This window comes from Arachis duranensis, chromosome 3 (genome assembly GCF_000817695.3).
Source record: "Arachis duranensis cultivar V14167 chromosome 3, aradu.V14167.gnm2.J7QH, whole genome shotgun sequence".
NCBI classification, from domain to species: domain Eukaryota; kingdom Viridiplantae; phylum Streptophyta; class Magnoliopsida; order Fabales; family Fabaceae; genus Arachis; species Arachis duranensis.
In genome coordinates, this window is record NC_029774.3 from 59,830,556 (window position 1) to 59,847,042 (window position 16,487).

At 34.9% G+C, this 16,487-nt stretch overlaps 1 protein-coding gene across 1 annotated transcript; it reads right to left on the reverse strand.

Annotated features, from left to right (window-relative positions):
* Positions 1-8,676: 8,676 nt before the first annotated feature.
* LOC107479351 (glucan endo-1,3-beta-glucosidase 12-like) lies at positions 8,677-15,852 on the reverse strand. Its single transcript, XM_016099495.3, has 4 exons — positions 15,706-15,852; positions 14,039-14,617; positions 9,443-9,482; positions 8,677-9,316 (listed from the first exon to the last, which is right to left on the reverse strand). The coding sequence occupies exons 1-4, from the start codon at positions 15,761-15,763 to the stop codon at positions 9,061-9,063; spliced, it is 933 nt and encodes a 310-aa protein (XP_015954981.1). The 5' UTR covers positions 15,764-15,852; the 3' UTR covers positions 8,677-9,060.
* Between the last annotated feature and the right edge of the window lie 635 nt (positions 15,853-16,487).

Sequence of the window (16,487 nt, forward strand, 5' to 3'; positions counted from 1 at the left end):
TTTTGGCCCAGTTTCAAGCCCGAAAATAAAGACAAGTGGCTATAGAGTGGAGCTGGAAAGGGGACTGACATTCACTTTCATTCATTCACACATTAGGTTTTAGATGTAGGTTTCTAGAGAGAGAGGATCTCTCCTCTCTCTAGATTTTAGGGTTTTTTAGTCTTGTTCCTTCTTAGTTTCAGAATTCTACCTTGCTTTAATTTAGTTTTCTTCTACTTTTATTTGTTCTAGTACTTTAGTTTATCTACTTCTCTTGTTGATTTCTTTATGTTGCCAATTTAGTTTATGAATTCTTTTTGTTTTCTTTAATCCATATTAATGCAATTTATGCTTTCATGTTTATGATTGTTTTCTTTAATTTATTGTTATTCCTCTTGTAATTGTTAGTCTTAGATTTTGTTATGTCTTGTTAGTTTTCTATATTTTTATTTTATGCTTTTCAAGTGTTTGATAAAATGCTTTATTGGATTTTAAATTAGATTGGTATGTTCTTAGCTTGGATTGAGTAATTCGGACTATTGAATTACCAAAGTCTCTTGTTGATTGGTGATTGAAAGTTACTAGTTGGCTTAAGCTTCACTAAATCTAGTCTTTGATTAGGACTTGTGAAATTAAGTTGATTTTTCTCACTTGACTTTCCTCCATTGTTAGAGGTTAACTATGTGAGAGGAAAAGGCAATTACCATCACAATTGACGATGATGATAAGGATAGGAATTCCAATTCTCAACCCTTGCTAGGACTTTTCTTAGTTGCTAGTTTATTTTCTTGCAATTTATATTTCATTGTTAATCAAACCCAAAAATCCCAAAATATACCTCATAGCCAATAATAAACTATACTTCCCTGCATTTCCTTTGAGAGACGACCCAAGGTTTGAATACTTCAGTTTATTTTTATTGGGTTTGTACTTATGACAAACAAATTAAATGTTGACCGAGGATTGATTGTCGGTTTAGAACTATACTTGCAACACGATTTATTTTGAAAAATTCTTTACCGATAAAAATTCCTCCGTCAAGTTTTTGGCGTTGTTGCCGGGGACTTGTGAATGTGTGCCTTATTATTGGTTATTGTGAATATTGTGAATATATTTGTCTTTTTGCTTCTTTGTTAGTTTTTGCTAGTTTTAGGACTTTGTTTACTCATTTCTTATTAGTTCTTGTTTTTATTTTCTCTTTTCACCATGAATTCTCACCACCTTGGCTATGAGTTTGGTTACAATAATGTTGTAGGGAATGGATGCTACAATGAGGATATACAACAAGGATGGAACAATCGAAGGTTGGAGGATCCTCAAGCTTATGGACAACCTTCATCGCAATAACCTCCTCCAATGCACTATGAGCTAGAGCCATTCCAAGATGCATACCAATCCGATGGCTATGGCGGACCTCCTTGTGACTACCAACAACCACCACTATATACCTATGAACTCCCTCCTCAATATAGCCCTCAACCACCATACTCACAAGCCCCATTTTACCAAACACCATCCTATTACCCATACCCATCATACAACCAACCTTCTTTACCTCACCCTTGTGACCATTATGAAAGAAAATCTAAAGAACCACAATAATTCCAACACAATTACTCCCAAGAACCACCTTCCTATTATGAACCCTTTCTCCCAAATAATGAACCCTCTTATCCACCCCAATCCCCAATGGATGATTCTCTCACTTTATTACTTCACGAGCAACGTGAAACTCAAAGGAGGACACTAGAATTCGTGGCTACCTTGACCGAGGTAGTAAACACTTTAGCCTCCCAATATTCATGCACTCAAAGCACTCTCATTGCCAATTATGGAGAATCAATAGAAGAGTGTAGCATGAAGGAGACATTAGAAACTCCAGTGGAGAATAAGGAGTGGGATTTTGTATTGGAACAACTGGAGGAAGCTATAATTGTTAAAGAGGAAGAAGTGCTTGAAGACTTAGGAGATGCAGAACCTCCATGGGAATCTTAAGTCATAGAAACTCCCTCCAAGAAGCTTAAAATTGATGTTGAGGAGAATAGTGCACAACCTCCGAGGCATGTCCCCTACGAAGAATTAGACGGAATAGACCAAGACGCAAGTTCCCTTGGTGACGATGACCATGAATCAAGTCTTCCTAGTGATGAATTTGCATTTGCAATTGAACTCCTTGAGTTTGAAGAACCTTCTCTGAGTGAATCTGAAAGTGATATTGAGGTAGACTTTTCTCAACCTCCAACTTTTGACTTGAGTGATAGGGAAGAATTAGAAGAACTTAATATGGGAGCGGTTGAAGTTGAACAAGCTTGCAAAGAGGTAGAAGAATTCAAAGAAAAGTACAAGGCAGTAGAGCTTGCAAGATCATTAGAAACACCTCTCCCCAAGCCATTACCATCCAATACAACATTCAAGTGAGTAAAATTCTTATCCCTAACCTTTACTTTTCCACTTGAATATGGTTTACTTGAGACGAATGGTCAACTTAGAGCTCTTTGTGGCTTTAAGAGTAAGAGGGAGATGGTTAGTGGTTGGAGTTGTCATGCAAGGTTCAATATGGTTGCATGCTCTAAGTTGAAGTGCAAGGAGTGGTGTAGAGCTCGATTGAATGGGTCTAGGAATTTGTTTGGATGCCTCAGGTGAGAATTCGGATTGCTTGCCACCCGGTTGGAACAATGATGATCAACTTGAAGACGGGTGCAAAAGCAAAGTTTGGAACCCCGAAATTCATTCCAAAAATCAACACTCTTGGGGCCTTATCATTTGCTTTAATTCGCTTGACAGCTTTATACTCCTAGTTTGGGATCCCGAAGGCTACTGGAAATGCAAACATTGGTGGGGCTTCAAGGAAGAGTTCAAGCGTAAGCCATATGTCCAACTTAAGGACAATAAATAAAAGTGCTAGGTTGGAGACAACCCACCATGGTATGATCTTCCTTTTCTGTAGCTTTTTATTTATTTGCTTATCTTTGTTTTATTAGGTGTGTGTTACTTAACAAATATGCATATTAAAAAAACAAAAAACGTCTCACGCGTGCGGATGGCCGACGCGCACGCATCATATTGAATGTTGCTCTCTGGTACAAAAACCAGAGAGTTGTGTTGGAACCGTGCTGGTGGGGTGCTCGGCGCACAACCTAACCCACGCGTGTACCTCGCTGACACGTACGCGTCATTTGCATTTTTGGCTTCCCACGCGTGAGCGTGGCCGACGCGCACTCGTCGTATCTTCTTGCTGCCATCTCTGGTACATAAACCAGAAAGTTGTGATGGAATGCTGCCAGCTTCGTGCGTCTAGCACGAACACATATCATGCGTACGCGTGACCGACGCTTACGCGTCATCTCCTCTTTTCTACTTTCCACGCGTACGCGTGGAGGACGCGTACGCGTGGAGGACGCGTACGCGTGGAGGACGCGTACGCGTGGAGGACGCGTACGCGTGGAGGACGTGTACGCGTCACCTTCTTTTATTGCATCCCATGCGTGCGCATGAGCGATGCGTCCGCGTCGCATGCCTGCCCTGTTCCCTTCCACATTCCTCTCTTCTCTCTTCTTTCTTTATTTCTTCCTCCATCTCTTTCTTCTTTCTTCTCTCCTTCTTCATTCTTTCTGCCTTTCTTCTTCTTCTTCATCCCTTTAACTTCTCATCTTTATTCTCTTTTATTCTCTTTTACTTATGTCATTTGCATACTTTCATTCATTGTATTTTAACTTTATGCTTGTTCTTATTTTCTTTTCTAAGTTTGCTATTTTTTTCATTGGTGTTGCACTTTTCTACTCAACTGTTGAGAATTTCTCGCATTATTTTGGTGCTTTGTGACTTGTTTTGTATTGTTGGGTGATGACATTCATAAGTCAATCCTTATCTTTTGTGACACTTGTATTCTCCGTGCATTGATATGAACTCACATTGTCGTTCATGCCCACTCTTTCATGCCATTTGCTTATATTGCTTTCTCACTTACATGTTGTAGCTACCATGTAGTTGGGAACCCCACTCTTATTTGGCATTAGCCCCACCTATATTTTATTTATTTTGATCTCTTTGCTTGTGGGCATACTCTTCTTCCTTTTTCTCTCCTTTCATGCTGGCCACCAAGAGAAAAAAGGAAAGGCTTCTAAATATGGTGACAAACAAGTTCTTCTGCACGATCTTTTAAAGGAACTCATCAGTAATAGCCAGCCCGTCCATTTTGCTCATCCTTGCATGCACCGAGGACGATGCAATCTTTAAGTGTGGGGAGGTCGAGAACCGACTTTCATGGGTAACTACTTCCTTTTTCCAACACCAATTTTAAATCTTCTTTGTTAGTTAGTTGCTTGCATTTAGGTACTACTTGGTTGAAGTGATGAATTGCTTTTCAAGAAATTATTTTAGGGTATTTCACTAATTTGAATTAAAATTTTGCTGAACTTGCTTGAAGAAATTTAATTTGAAACATGGTTTTAGAGCTCGCACACACAAGCCCAGTGAGATTTTGGGCCTATTTGATTGGTTGCTTCTTATCAACCAATATTTTGTTTTAGTGTGTGTTGTTCTCTCTAAAATTGTGATCTTTGTCTTGCTTGATTTTATATTTCCATTGTTTGATGTATGCATGCACTTATATGATTGAGGCATTTGTTTTACTATAGCTCACATACCCATATGGCCTTACTCTTTCATCATCCTTTGCAACCCAATGTTGAGCCTATTTTACCCCATTTGTTCTCTATTTTAGCACATCACTAACTCTAAGAGAAAAACAATAATGTCCTTAATTTGAATCCTTGGTTAGCTTAGACTAGTGAGAGTGTACTTGAATTAAGTGTGGGAAAAAAGAGTTTGGAAACATTTAGTTTGGGAATTGGATATTGTATATTGTTGTGAAAATGTGAGAAAGATAGTAGAGCACATACTCTTGCATTAATACCTTAATCATATGCATTGAGAAAAATACAAAAAATAAAAGGAAAAGAAAAATGAAAAGAAAAAAAAGAAAAAAATATGAAAAACAATGAAAAGGGGACAAAATGCCCCAAAGTAAATAGTGGTATCAATGCATATGTATTGAACTCAAATTTGGGATGCATAAATATGTGGAAAAGATAGTTAATGGGTAGTTAGAATTTGTATTTTGATTACATGGATTGTCTTAAGTTAGGTGGGAAGTTTAGGTTAATCAAGGATTCAGATTTTAGTCTACTTAACCAAATACATTCCTACCTTGACCCTAACCCCATTACAACCCTTGAAAAGACCTCTTGATATGTGTATTCATGAAATTTTTGTTGATTTGTAGAAGAAGATCAAGTCTTAGAAAGCAAGATTAGTAGAGGACCGAGAGAATTGACCCTCAAACACTAGAGTAATTAAAGCGTATACACTTACGGTGAGGGTTCGATGCTCGATTCCTTGTTCCCGGCTTTCACAAGCTTTCTTCTTGCATGTCTACTTATACTTCATTTTGAGATTTGAATTAGTGAAATTCAGTTCTTATTTGTTCTTGGAAGATTGATTTACTTTTAACTAATTAGGTAGAAGCATTTAGCATATAGTTGTATTCATATGGATAGGTTTCATTGCATAAGTCCTACCATTTTTCCTTCACTCTTTTGGTTTCCTTGAGCTTAGCATGAGGACATACTAATGTTTAAGTGTGGAGAGATTGATAAACCACTATTTTATGATATATTTTGGATTGAGTTGAGTGGACTTTGTCAACTATTCTAACACTTATTCACGTAAATGTATGTTTTTAAGATTCCTTCCTAATTTTGTGCTATGATTGAAAATATGCTTCTTAGGCCTTAAATTACTAATTTTTAATTCTCTCTTATTACCATTCAATGCCGTTATGTGTGTGTTAAGTGATTTCAGAGTTTATAGGGCTAGAATGGCTTAGAGGATGGAAAGGAAGCATGCAAAAGTGAAAAGAACACAAAAAATTGAACTTTCAAGAAGCTGGTGTCCACATGTACGCATGGCTGACGCGTACTCATGACTAAGCCATAACCAAATGACGTACACTCATGGATGACGCATACGTGTGCCCAGTGTAGAATCCAAATGATGCGCACGCGTGACTGGCGCGTATGCATGATGAGCGGCACGTTCCTCAGTAACAGGAAAACGTTCGAGGCGATTTCTGGGATGCTTTTGGCCCAATTTCAAGCCTGAAAATAAAGACAAGAGGCTACAGAGTGGAGCTGGAAAGGGGACTGACATTCACTTTCATTCATTCACACATTAGGTTTTCGATGTAAGTTTCTAGAGAGAGAGGCTCTCTCCTCTCTCTACTCTCTCCTCTCTCTAGGTTTTAGGGTTTTTTAGCCTTGTTCCTTCTTAGCTTAAGAATTCTACCTTGCTTTAATTTAGTATTCTTCTACTTTTATTTGTTCTAGTACTTTAGTTTATCTACTTCTCTTGTTGATTTCTTTATGTTGCCAATTTAGTTTATGAATTCTTCTTGTTTCCTTTAATCCATATTAATGCGATTTATGTTTTCATGTTTATGATTGTTTTCTTTAATTTGTTGTTATTGTTTCCTCTTGCAATTGTTAGTCCTAGATTTTGCTATGTCTTGTTAGTTTTATAGGTTTTTATTTTATCCCTTCCAAGTGTTTGATAAAATGCTTGGTTGGATTTTAAATTAGATTGGTATGTTCTTAGCTTGGATTGAGTAATTTAGAGACTCTTGAATTACCAAAGTCTCTTGTTGATTGGTGATTGAAAGTTACTAGTTGGCTTAAGCCTCACTAAATCTAGTCTTTGATTAGGATGTGAATTTAAGTTGATTTTGCTCACTTGACTTCCCTTCATTGTTAGAGGTTAACTAAGTCAGAGCAAAAGACAATTACCATCTCAATTGACGATGATGATAAGGATAGGAATTCTAATTCTCAACCCTTGCTAGGACTTTTCTTAGTTGCTAGTTTATTTTCTTGCAATTTATATTTCGTTGTTAATCAAACCCAAAAACCCCAAAATATACCTCATAGCCAATAATAAACTATACTTCCTTGTAATTCCTTTGAGAGACGACCCGAGGTTTGAATACTTCGGTTTATTTTTATTGGGTTTGTACTTTTGAAAAACAAATTAAACGTCGACCGAGGATTGCTTGTCGGTTTTGAACTATACTTGCAACGCCATTTATTTTGAGAAATTCTTTACCGACAAAAAATCCTCCATCAATCTGTCGCTAAATTCAATGGTATTCAGCGTTTTTTTGTAGTGAATGTTTTTCTCTATTTTGCTTCTCCTTCACTGTTCTTTGTTGTTTTTCTTTGTTTTGTTGTGTAGATTTTTATGGTTGTGTTGTGTTAAATTTGGTTTTGCTTGCTGCTGTATTGATTGCTAAAGAGGGAGATGGTGGCGGCTGAAGAACATGTGGGCAGCAATGGTTGGAGGAGAAGGAGACGATGCTGTCTAGAAAATGGGGGATGGTGGCTTTGGGAAGGTATAATTAAAATTTGAAAAGTTGAATGAGGATGTTTTCAAAAAAAATGTTATTGAAAGGACTGAAATTTTGGAAACGGAGACTGAAATTTCAGTCTCTGACCACTAAACACAATACTGAGTTCTAATCCCCCAATCTCAGTCTTAGCACTCATTGCTACACGCTATCTTAATGGTTATTATTCAATGTGTCAAGCATATATGTGTTAAAGATGTCAACTTAAAGGCATTTAACACTCTCAATATCAATTGGCGCAACTTGACACTATCAACTTAAAGATTCTTGACACTCTTAATGTTAATTAACACTGTCAACTTAAAATCACTTGACACCATCAATTAAAATGTCAATTGACATTCATAATTCAATGTATCAAAAGTTAAGATAAATATTAATTGACTCCCTTAATTTGTCAAAGTTAAGATAAAAGTTAATTAGAGAATTCAATAAATAATTAAGTTTTTCGACTTTCAATCTTTACATGTCTTCAAGTGAAAAATTTTGAGGGAATATAATATTACTTAAGAAAAAATAGTTGTTTGAGCAAAAAAAATATAAGATAATGTTATTTTCAATTTATGTTGTATTATTTTAAGAAGTTAGTTTGAATACATTAAGAAAATTTTCAATTGACACTGGCAAAAGAGTCATTTGAATCAAAATTTGAACTACATCCGAATTATAGGGTATGCTATGTTAAAGATGTAACTATCAATAGTAAAAATAGAGCATCAAAGTAGAAAATATAGGAATATTTATCAATAATAGTAATAGAGCGTCAAGAGACAACAAGTATAATCAACTGACGAAGATATTCTGGGAGTAACTATCAATTGACATTAGATTAGTCTGTAATTAAACTTTTGGACAAACAGTATAATTAGTTTAGTTTTTTTAAAAAAACAATTAGAAATTCAAAAATACTATCAACCTCCCTAGCATCACAAAATAAATACAAAATTCTTAAATAATTTTTCTGAAGTTTAAATTTAAACTTGTACTTTATTTTTTATTCTTCATTAAAGTTCTTTAATTTTATTTATTCTTTTTTTATTATCTTCTTCCTTCCTCGTTTAATTTTTGCATTTTATTTTACTTTTAGCATCTTGTATTTTTTTATTTTTAAATGTTACTTCCAAAACTATAATTAAGATACGAAACACCCATAAAAAAAATCTCTCTTTAAATTAAGATCGTGAAATAAAACTCAAAAATTATAAATTTATTTGTTGTTAATAATGAAATAAAAAATCGAGTAAAACAGTCTCAATTTGCATTCTTGATAATATTAATTTGAGGGTTTTTGGTACAGAAGACTCAATAATAATAATAATAATAATAATAATAATAATAATTTATTTCTCTGTGTAAAACCTGTCTACAACAACCTATAAATCTTTCCTATCTCTATCACCTCTCCTAGCCTTTATAATCAAACTATAAGCAAGTCTTTCACATATTAGAGCACAAGGCAGCTGGCTGGAAATGATCTTAAGTGAATTCCCACAGCTTATATCATCATTCACATGAAGAAGAAGATGATGAGCAGTACTAATAGACCCCCTTGGTGTTTTCTTTTTTGTTTTCTGGTCATCGACCCTCTTGCTTTGAATCCAGCTAGGTGCAAGAATAATCCTCTACATGAGGTGAATAGCCCATTGGTAGCCAAACACGGAAACAAAGAGAAGCATGAAGGATTGAGAAAGAGGTGTGGCTTTGCTTGGGCTTCCAGTTGGGCCATAAACAGATGCTCCATCAGGAATTGTCATGCTTGGTGTTGATGGGGTCATTGTGGTGCCTCCTGGTGCAGTTGGGGTCATGGTGCTTCCTCCTGCTGTTGTTGGACTCATCATTCCATTTGGTGGGCTTCCATATGATGTTGGTGGACTCATGCTGCATGAATGCATAAGGTGAATTAGAATTAATTGTTGGATTGAATTGGATAAATTGTTTTTATGTTTTATATACCAAAGAGTGATTGATTTAATTGTTAAATTTTCTAAAGGGAGCTTTTCTCACCTTGATGATTTGGACGACGAATAGTGGCAGTTCCCATTACCTGAAATCGTCTCAAATGTTTAGAGAAGGAAATAATCTAATATGCAAGTACATATTCATCATGGATTAGCACAAAGATCAAAGCCACAAATCTAATAACTTAGTACGTTCACATACTTAATACAGATAGACAGACGTATACGCATAATATAAGTCTACAATTCTAATAAATAAATAAATAAATATGCACACACTAACACTTAATCAGTTAATTGTGCCATTAGAAAATTGAGTCAAGTAACTGAAGTTTACAATCCCAAGGATTCATATTTCATAAAACTTGACATTGGTATGATATGACAGAAAATTTGTGCCACTTTAATTTTTGACTGAGTTTTAGAACTCCGCTAGCAAATTAAGAGGGGATTCAGTCAACTCCTGCCAACTTTTTAATGGGTTGAATTTCGAAGTTTATCTTAATAAAAATAAGTTAATATACATGCATGTTTTTTCTGCTAAGTATCAAAATGTTTCCTTTTCATATTAAATGGATGTTCTTTTATATATTTTTCAATTTTTTTTTGTATTGCAAATGTGAATGTCTCTACTTCTTTAATAATTTCATAGGTTTTTTTTAAATCCTATAGGTATCTAATTATTTTTGCCAAAAATATAACTGTATATTTCTTTTGTAATTGTTCAAGAACAACACGTGTTCCACCACTCCTTCCTTAAACAATTCCTGAAGCTGAACCAAAGGCAAGGAACTACTCTTTCCTTGCAAGCTTTAGTAGGTTCAGACCCTGCCTCATTATGGCGGCGCCACCTGTGGCCATCTCAAATATCTGTTCTTTCGGAGAATCCCATATTATCACATAGAACTCTTCCACTTTGGCCTTCCTCAATAGTCCTCCAGTACTTCCTCCGCAGTTGGGGATGGTGTGTTTGGATCCAACTCAGGTGGGGTCAACTGATGCACCACTATTTCGTGGTACATTTTGTGCTTAATTTAGGTAGATTTCTTCCACTTTTCCCACTTTTATTCAATGAAATGACATGGTTTCATGATTTCTTCCTGAATTGTGCTTGCGTCTGAAAACATACTTTTTATGCCTTAAATTGGTTGATTTTAATTCACCTTTGATTCCACTAGATGCCTTGATGTGTTTGCTAGTGATCTCAGGATTGAAAAGGCTAGGAATGGATCAAAAGAGTAAAAAGAAAGCATGCAAGGTGGAGAAATCATGAAAGATCAAGGATTTGGGATGCAATTAACGACGCGCACGCGTGGAATACGAAGTCGCATGGCGACGCGTACGCGTACATGACGCGTACGCGTGGATGGAAAAATGCCAAGCGACGCGTACGTGTAACCCACGCGTACACGTCGATGCTCGCACCTGACCTCATTAAAGTGAAAATGCTGGGGGCAAATTCTGGGCTTCCCAAGCCCAAATCCAACTCACTTCTGAGCCTATTAAATGCAGAAATCAAGAGGAGTCAAAGGAGGGGAGTCATAATTGAATTTTGGAGGAAAATGCTTTAGTTAGTTTCTAGAGAGAGAAGCTCTCTCTTCTCTCTAGAATTAGGTTAGGGTTAGATTAGGATTTCTTAGATCTAGGTTAATTTCATGCTTTGATTTACTTTGCCTTTACCAATTCTTGTTCCTCTACCTTTCCTCTCTCTAGTTTGTACTCTAATTCTTGTAATTGTTTACTTTCATGTTGATGCACTCTTGTTTCTTCTCTTTTCCTTTTAATGCAATTTATGTTCTATGTTCCTTTATTGTTGATTTGCTTTATTGTTGTTAATTCCTTGCAATTAGTAATTGTAGATATACTTTTCTTGCAATTTGATTTTACTTTCCTTTTATGCCTTCCAAGTGTTTGACAAAATACTTGGAAGGATATTAGTGTAGGTTTTTCTCCACTTGGCTTTGGTAGAGTAATTAGTGACTTTTGAGTTATCAAACTCTTTTGTTGATTGATAATTGAAAGTTGCTAGTTGATTTGAATTCCACTAAAGCTAGTCTTTCCTTAGGAGTTGACTGAGACTTGAGGAATCAAATTGATTCATCCACTTTACTCCATAGTTAGAGGTTGACAAAGTGGTAGCAATGAACAATTGTTGTCACAATTGAGGATGATAATGAGGATAGGACTTCTAGTTCTCATACCTTACCAAGAGCTTTTTACATTTGAGTTCATTTACTTACTTGTTGATTGTGTACTAAAAATATAAACCTTTTTTGTACATAATTAATTTTTATAATGACCTACAAAAATGGTCAAAAAAGAGTTAAGTTCCTCCTAAAGGTATTGGGCTAAAAGGATGGAACCCAAAAGAACACCTTGAGGAGTTGAATTTCTCTTCAGTGGGAACTATATTGGTGGATGTGGATTGGTTGGATTTGGAGTGTAAATGTGTCATCTAGTTAAAAGAAAATCAAACTAGATATCCCTTCACTAATGTCACATGTCAGGAGCTTTGGTTTAATGTGTGAGAATCAACTTCCTACCTTTTCAGTTGACAAGACTTGAGGTGACAGGAACACCTAAAGATATTTTGGAAAAAGCAAGTAAACCAAATATCAGATTAAAAACCATTGGACAATAGATTTCCTCTTCATCATGGTTTTACACTATAAAAAGGACCTCAAGCCACCTCTGTAAAGCACCCTTTACCCTTTACTTTCACTTTCACCTTCACTTTATCATCTTCTTCTTCACTTTCACTACTTTTCACTTTTACCTTCAACCAGACTTCACCTTTACTGTCACCATCATCTTCTTCTTCACAGACCTTCAATCAGACTCTCATTTTTCACCATTACCATTACGATCATCTTCTTCTTCACTTTCACTACTTTTCACTTTCACCTTCACCTTCTTCTAGATCTTTCTAACTCCTGAAGCTAATAAGCTAAAAACCCCATCTTTTTCTCTCCCTAAATTTTCTTTCATTTTGTTCTTCATTACATTCATCGCCTTCACGAGTAAAAAATTAGCGTTCTGGTGTTCCCCCAAAATACTTGACAACCATTAACTAACCCATGTCCACTTTAAACAAAGCTCATTCATCCTCTTGTGACATTAGTGGAGGTCTCGACACTTGTTCTTCACCTCTATTTCTCATCATTAGTTCTCGTATTGCTTATCTGCCATTAATAGAAGTGTTTTTCCTCACAAATTTACTTACCCCGAATCTCTCATCTTAACTATTATTTTTCACTTAATCTATTTTTCACGAAACCCACCCGAATCACTTGTCATCTACTTTTCATGTTTCTTACTCAAAATCCCAAAATATACGTCTCATAACCAATAGCAAGAACACTTCCCGACAATTCCTTTGAGAGACGACCCGAGGTTTGAATACTTCGGTTATTAATTTTAGGGGTTTGTTACTTGTGACAAAACAATTTTTGTATGAAGGGATTATTGTTGGTTTAGAAACTATACTTGCGACGAGAATTTATTGTGAATTCTTTACCATCAAAAATCCATTCATCATCAACCCCATTGGTCCCTCCTCCTTCTCAGCCATAGGTGCTGCAGCCTCTACTTTGTCCTCTGCAGCCAAAGCTCTTATGGTTGCGAACCTGAGCTGGGACTTCGCGGTGGTGAAGGACACTGTGGGTGGTTGCTTCCAGGCACGGTCGCTGGGCTTGGATGCAGAGAGCGGGATTCCGAGGAAGCATGCCTGCTCCTTAGTGCGCTTGAAAGTAGGAATGCTGATGATGTTGGGGAGTTGACCGATGGAGAGGATATGACCGAGCTTGGCGACAACGAATGCAGTGGTATAGGGCCTGATGGTGAGAGAGAGGGATCTATGTGTGTGTTGTTGGAGGTGGATAGGTTAATGTGGAAGATAAGAGAAAGGTTTTTATAGAATTTAATTAGGTTTACTTAATCAATTTTAAATTTTTAAAATTTTGAATTTAAAAAATTTAAAATTAATTATTAATAATTATAATTAATTGAATTGTTCACTTTTTGGCTGGTTAGACACTTAATTTCCTAGACTTTTCTATCTATTTAACATATGTTGCCAACGTATTTATTATGATACTTCTTAATGCTTTTAACTATTCACTTTTAAAATTCAATTTGATATAAAAACTTTACATTTAAAAAATTAGGTCATAATTAATTAATTATTATTTTCTTTCCATAAAAATTTTATTATATTTTTTTAGTATTTATATAATAGAGTTTCTATAGGAAAAAAGTAACTAATTGTGAGCCAAACAACTCTATTGTATAAAAAAGAAAAAGTAAGTGGAAATAATTTTGTATAATACCTTAGACTTATTTAAAATAAAAATATTATTAATAATTATATTAATTCATATATATATATAGGAAAAGTCTAGAAGGGCAATAATTTTATTGAATTTTGGTCAGTATGTAACCAGTAGAGAAAGATAAGCCATTGGATAAAATCTCAACCAATCTCACACCATTAAATCATTATTGATAACTATTTGATGGCTACCAATCACAAAAGTTGCTAGCCCCTTGACATTTTCCACCATGGACTCAAACTGAATTGATGATGAGGGAATTAAGGAAGTACTAATGCATAACATATATAGTTAGTTAATGAGAGTCTTACTTGGATCCTTGTTTGTAAGTGTTGCTGTTCCTCCAAATGAACAACTAGTAGGTGCTGGATTCTTCTGGTAGTAGTCGTTGAAAGCATAAGAAGCATGATCTTTCAGTGTGTTTGGGTTATAACAACTTGCTCCAGGTTGAATTGCTGAACAATCAGCCCCATACCCACAAGCATAGTCAAGAGCCACTTTCAGAGCCTTGTCCTGTGCTGACGCACTTGCAATGCACCATTGAACTCCTGATATAGCAGGAGACGTTGGGGTTGTAGGATTTGTATTTGTATTTGGGCTTGTTGGCATTGTAGTTGGTGTTATTGATGGGCTATTGTTTGGGTTTGTGTTTGGGGATGTGGTGGGGTTTGTAGGAGTCATGTAAGTGGGTGGGGTTGTAGTTGTTGGTGTTGGTGGGCTTTGTCTTGTTGTGTACGGTGATTGAGGAGTTGTTGGGTTTAATGTTGGGTATGGGCTTGCTGTGCTTGGTGTTGTAGGGTTAACTATGGGAACTGAATCCAATTGAGTATTAAATTGGTATGAGATTTCTTGGTGTCCTTCATCTCTTAATATTGTTGCCGTAGTTAGATCTGGAAAAGAAATTAAAGTAAGGACAGAACCAGTGATCTGAATATACTAACTTATTAACCCAAGTCTAATTTTCTTTGATTTCTTCCAAGGGAGGTGGCAGAGCTTGTTGATGAAACGTAGTCACAGGTTCAAGAAATTCACTCATGAATGAGTTCAGGTAAAATTGATGTGTAATCAGATTTATTTTCTCTAATGATTATTTAACGCATATTCGTGATAATGTTTTTTTAAATGATAATAGATCGTTTAATATTTTGTAAATATTATTACAGTTTACAAGTATATACAATTAAATTCCAAATAAAAAGAATTAGGGCAGAAAAGGAGAACGAAAAAAATAAAAAAATAGTGTTTTCGTATATATATATATATTTGCTTTTAGTTACGTATATCCAACTTCTTATATAGTTATTTATTTACAATAAATTCATTCTCATTGAAAATAAAAGAAAATACTGGATGTTTATACATCAGTACACCACTTAAATATGTTTACATCTAAAAATAAAAGAACAATTTTTAAAGATAGAAACCAATTATATCTTAAATATCAATTATGTTATGTTTAGATTAAAAATAAACTATCAAATTAATTATTCGTATAAAATATATATTTAAAATGAATTAAATAATATATATATTTATACACAAATATATAATGGTTAATTTTTAAAGTATATATAACATTTTGACGTGCACCCATATATATATAAAAGAATGACATGTTCTTACTAGTTGTGTTGCAATGTGACATACACCCAAGAATTTATCTCTGATCACTTTGCAATTTAATCTTGAAGGATGCATGACAATGATGGTGAAAAGAATAAAATATCCTCAATCATCCCTGAAGATTAACTTCCACCATTTGGCCATTGATGAATTCATTTCTAAAACTCATGGCATCAATATTATAAAAATAAAAATCCCACACCGTTAGTGCATTCCTGTCCTTTTGTCATACACGTTTTGTACTCTTAATATATATTTTTGTGTCGCACTCACAATCATCTATTCGTCTATGATTATATCTATTAAATGAAACTTCTTTAAGAGCAAAGATCCAACCATATATATAAAGATTCACCTGAGGTGAAGAGAAGAGACAAGGAAAATAGCCCAAGGCGCCAAATTAGAGCCCCCATATCTGCAGGTTTTTTTCTAAGCTTGTCTTCTGACTTTTCCTTCTTAGCTATGAGAAATGCTTCAGTTGGAAGAGAGAGAAGCACCTATATTGTGTTGATGTGAAAGAAAACTTTATCTTTCTAAAACCTCTTCTTTATATAATACATTAATACCACAAACCTGAGAATCATAGCTTTCTTGGATCAATGAGAGAAGGAAGAATATAATAAAACTTGAGCAAGGAGGCATCAGAGAAGTCGAAATTAGCAAGCAAGAGAGAAGTTTCTTTTAAGAAAAAAAAAAGAAAAAGAAAAGGAGAAAAAGGTGCATATAACGGTAAAAGGCAACAGGGTGATTCATCTGTTTAGTATTCAAATCTGACACTTAAGAGATGAAATATATAACAAAAACATTAATGAATTAGTCAACCGATATTTGGCATAACAAAAATGTTACGTCCACACAAATTATGAATCATAATATTTGTGTATGAATATATATTATTTAATTTATTTTTAATATATATTTTATATTTTAATATATATTCTATAAATAAAAAATTTAATTTTTATTTTTTATGTGCACCCAAGAAATATTTGTTGCTATAACAGTGTGTCAAACCTACTTAAACTTTTATTTATAAAAGAGAACGAATATATAATTAATTAGGTGGCCATATCTGCAGTATTCCCTTGCTCATTTTCGTGTTTACTTTTTCACTGTTTCATGGGACTAAACCAAAAG

Bases quoted from the DNA above. Each gene is read 5' to 3' on its own strand.
- LOC107479351 (XM_016099495.3), bottom strand. From the start codon at position 15,763: ATGGGGGCTCTAATTTGGCGCCTTGGGCTATTTTCCTTGTCTCTTCTC. The intron at 14,618-15,705 runs GTGAATCTTTAT...TTTCTTTTCCAG, and splicing joins GTCTCTTCTCTTCACCTCAG to ATCTAACTACGGCAACAATA. The intron at 9,483-14,038 runs GTAAGACTCTCA...AGACGATTTCAG, and splicing joins ACTTACAAACAAGGATCCAA to GTAATGGGAACTGCCACTAT.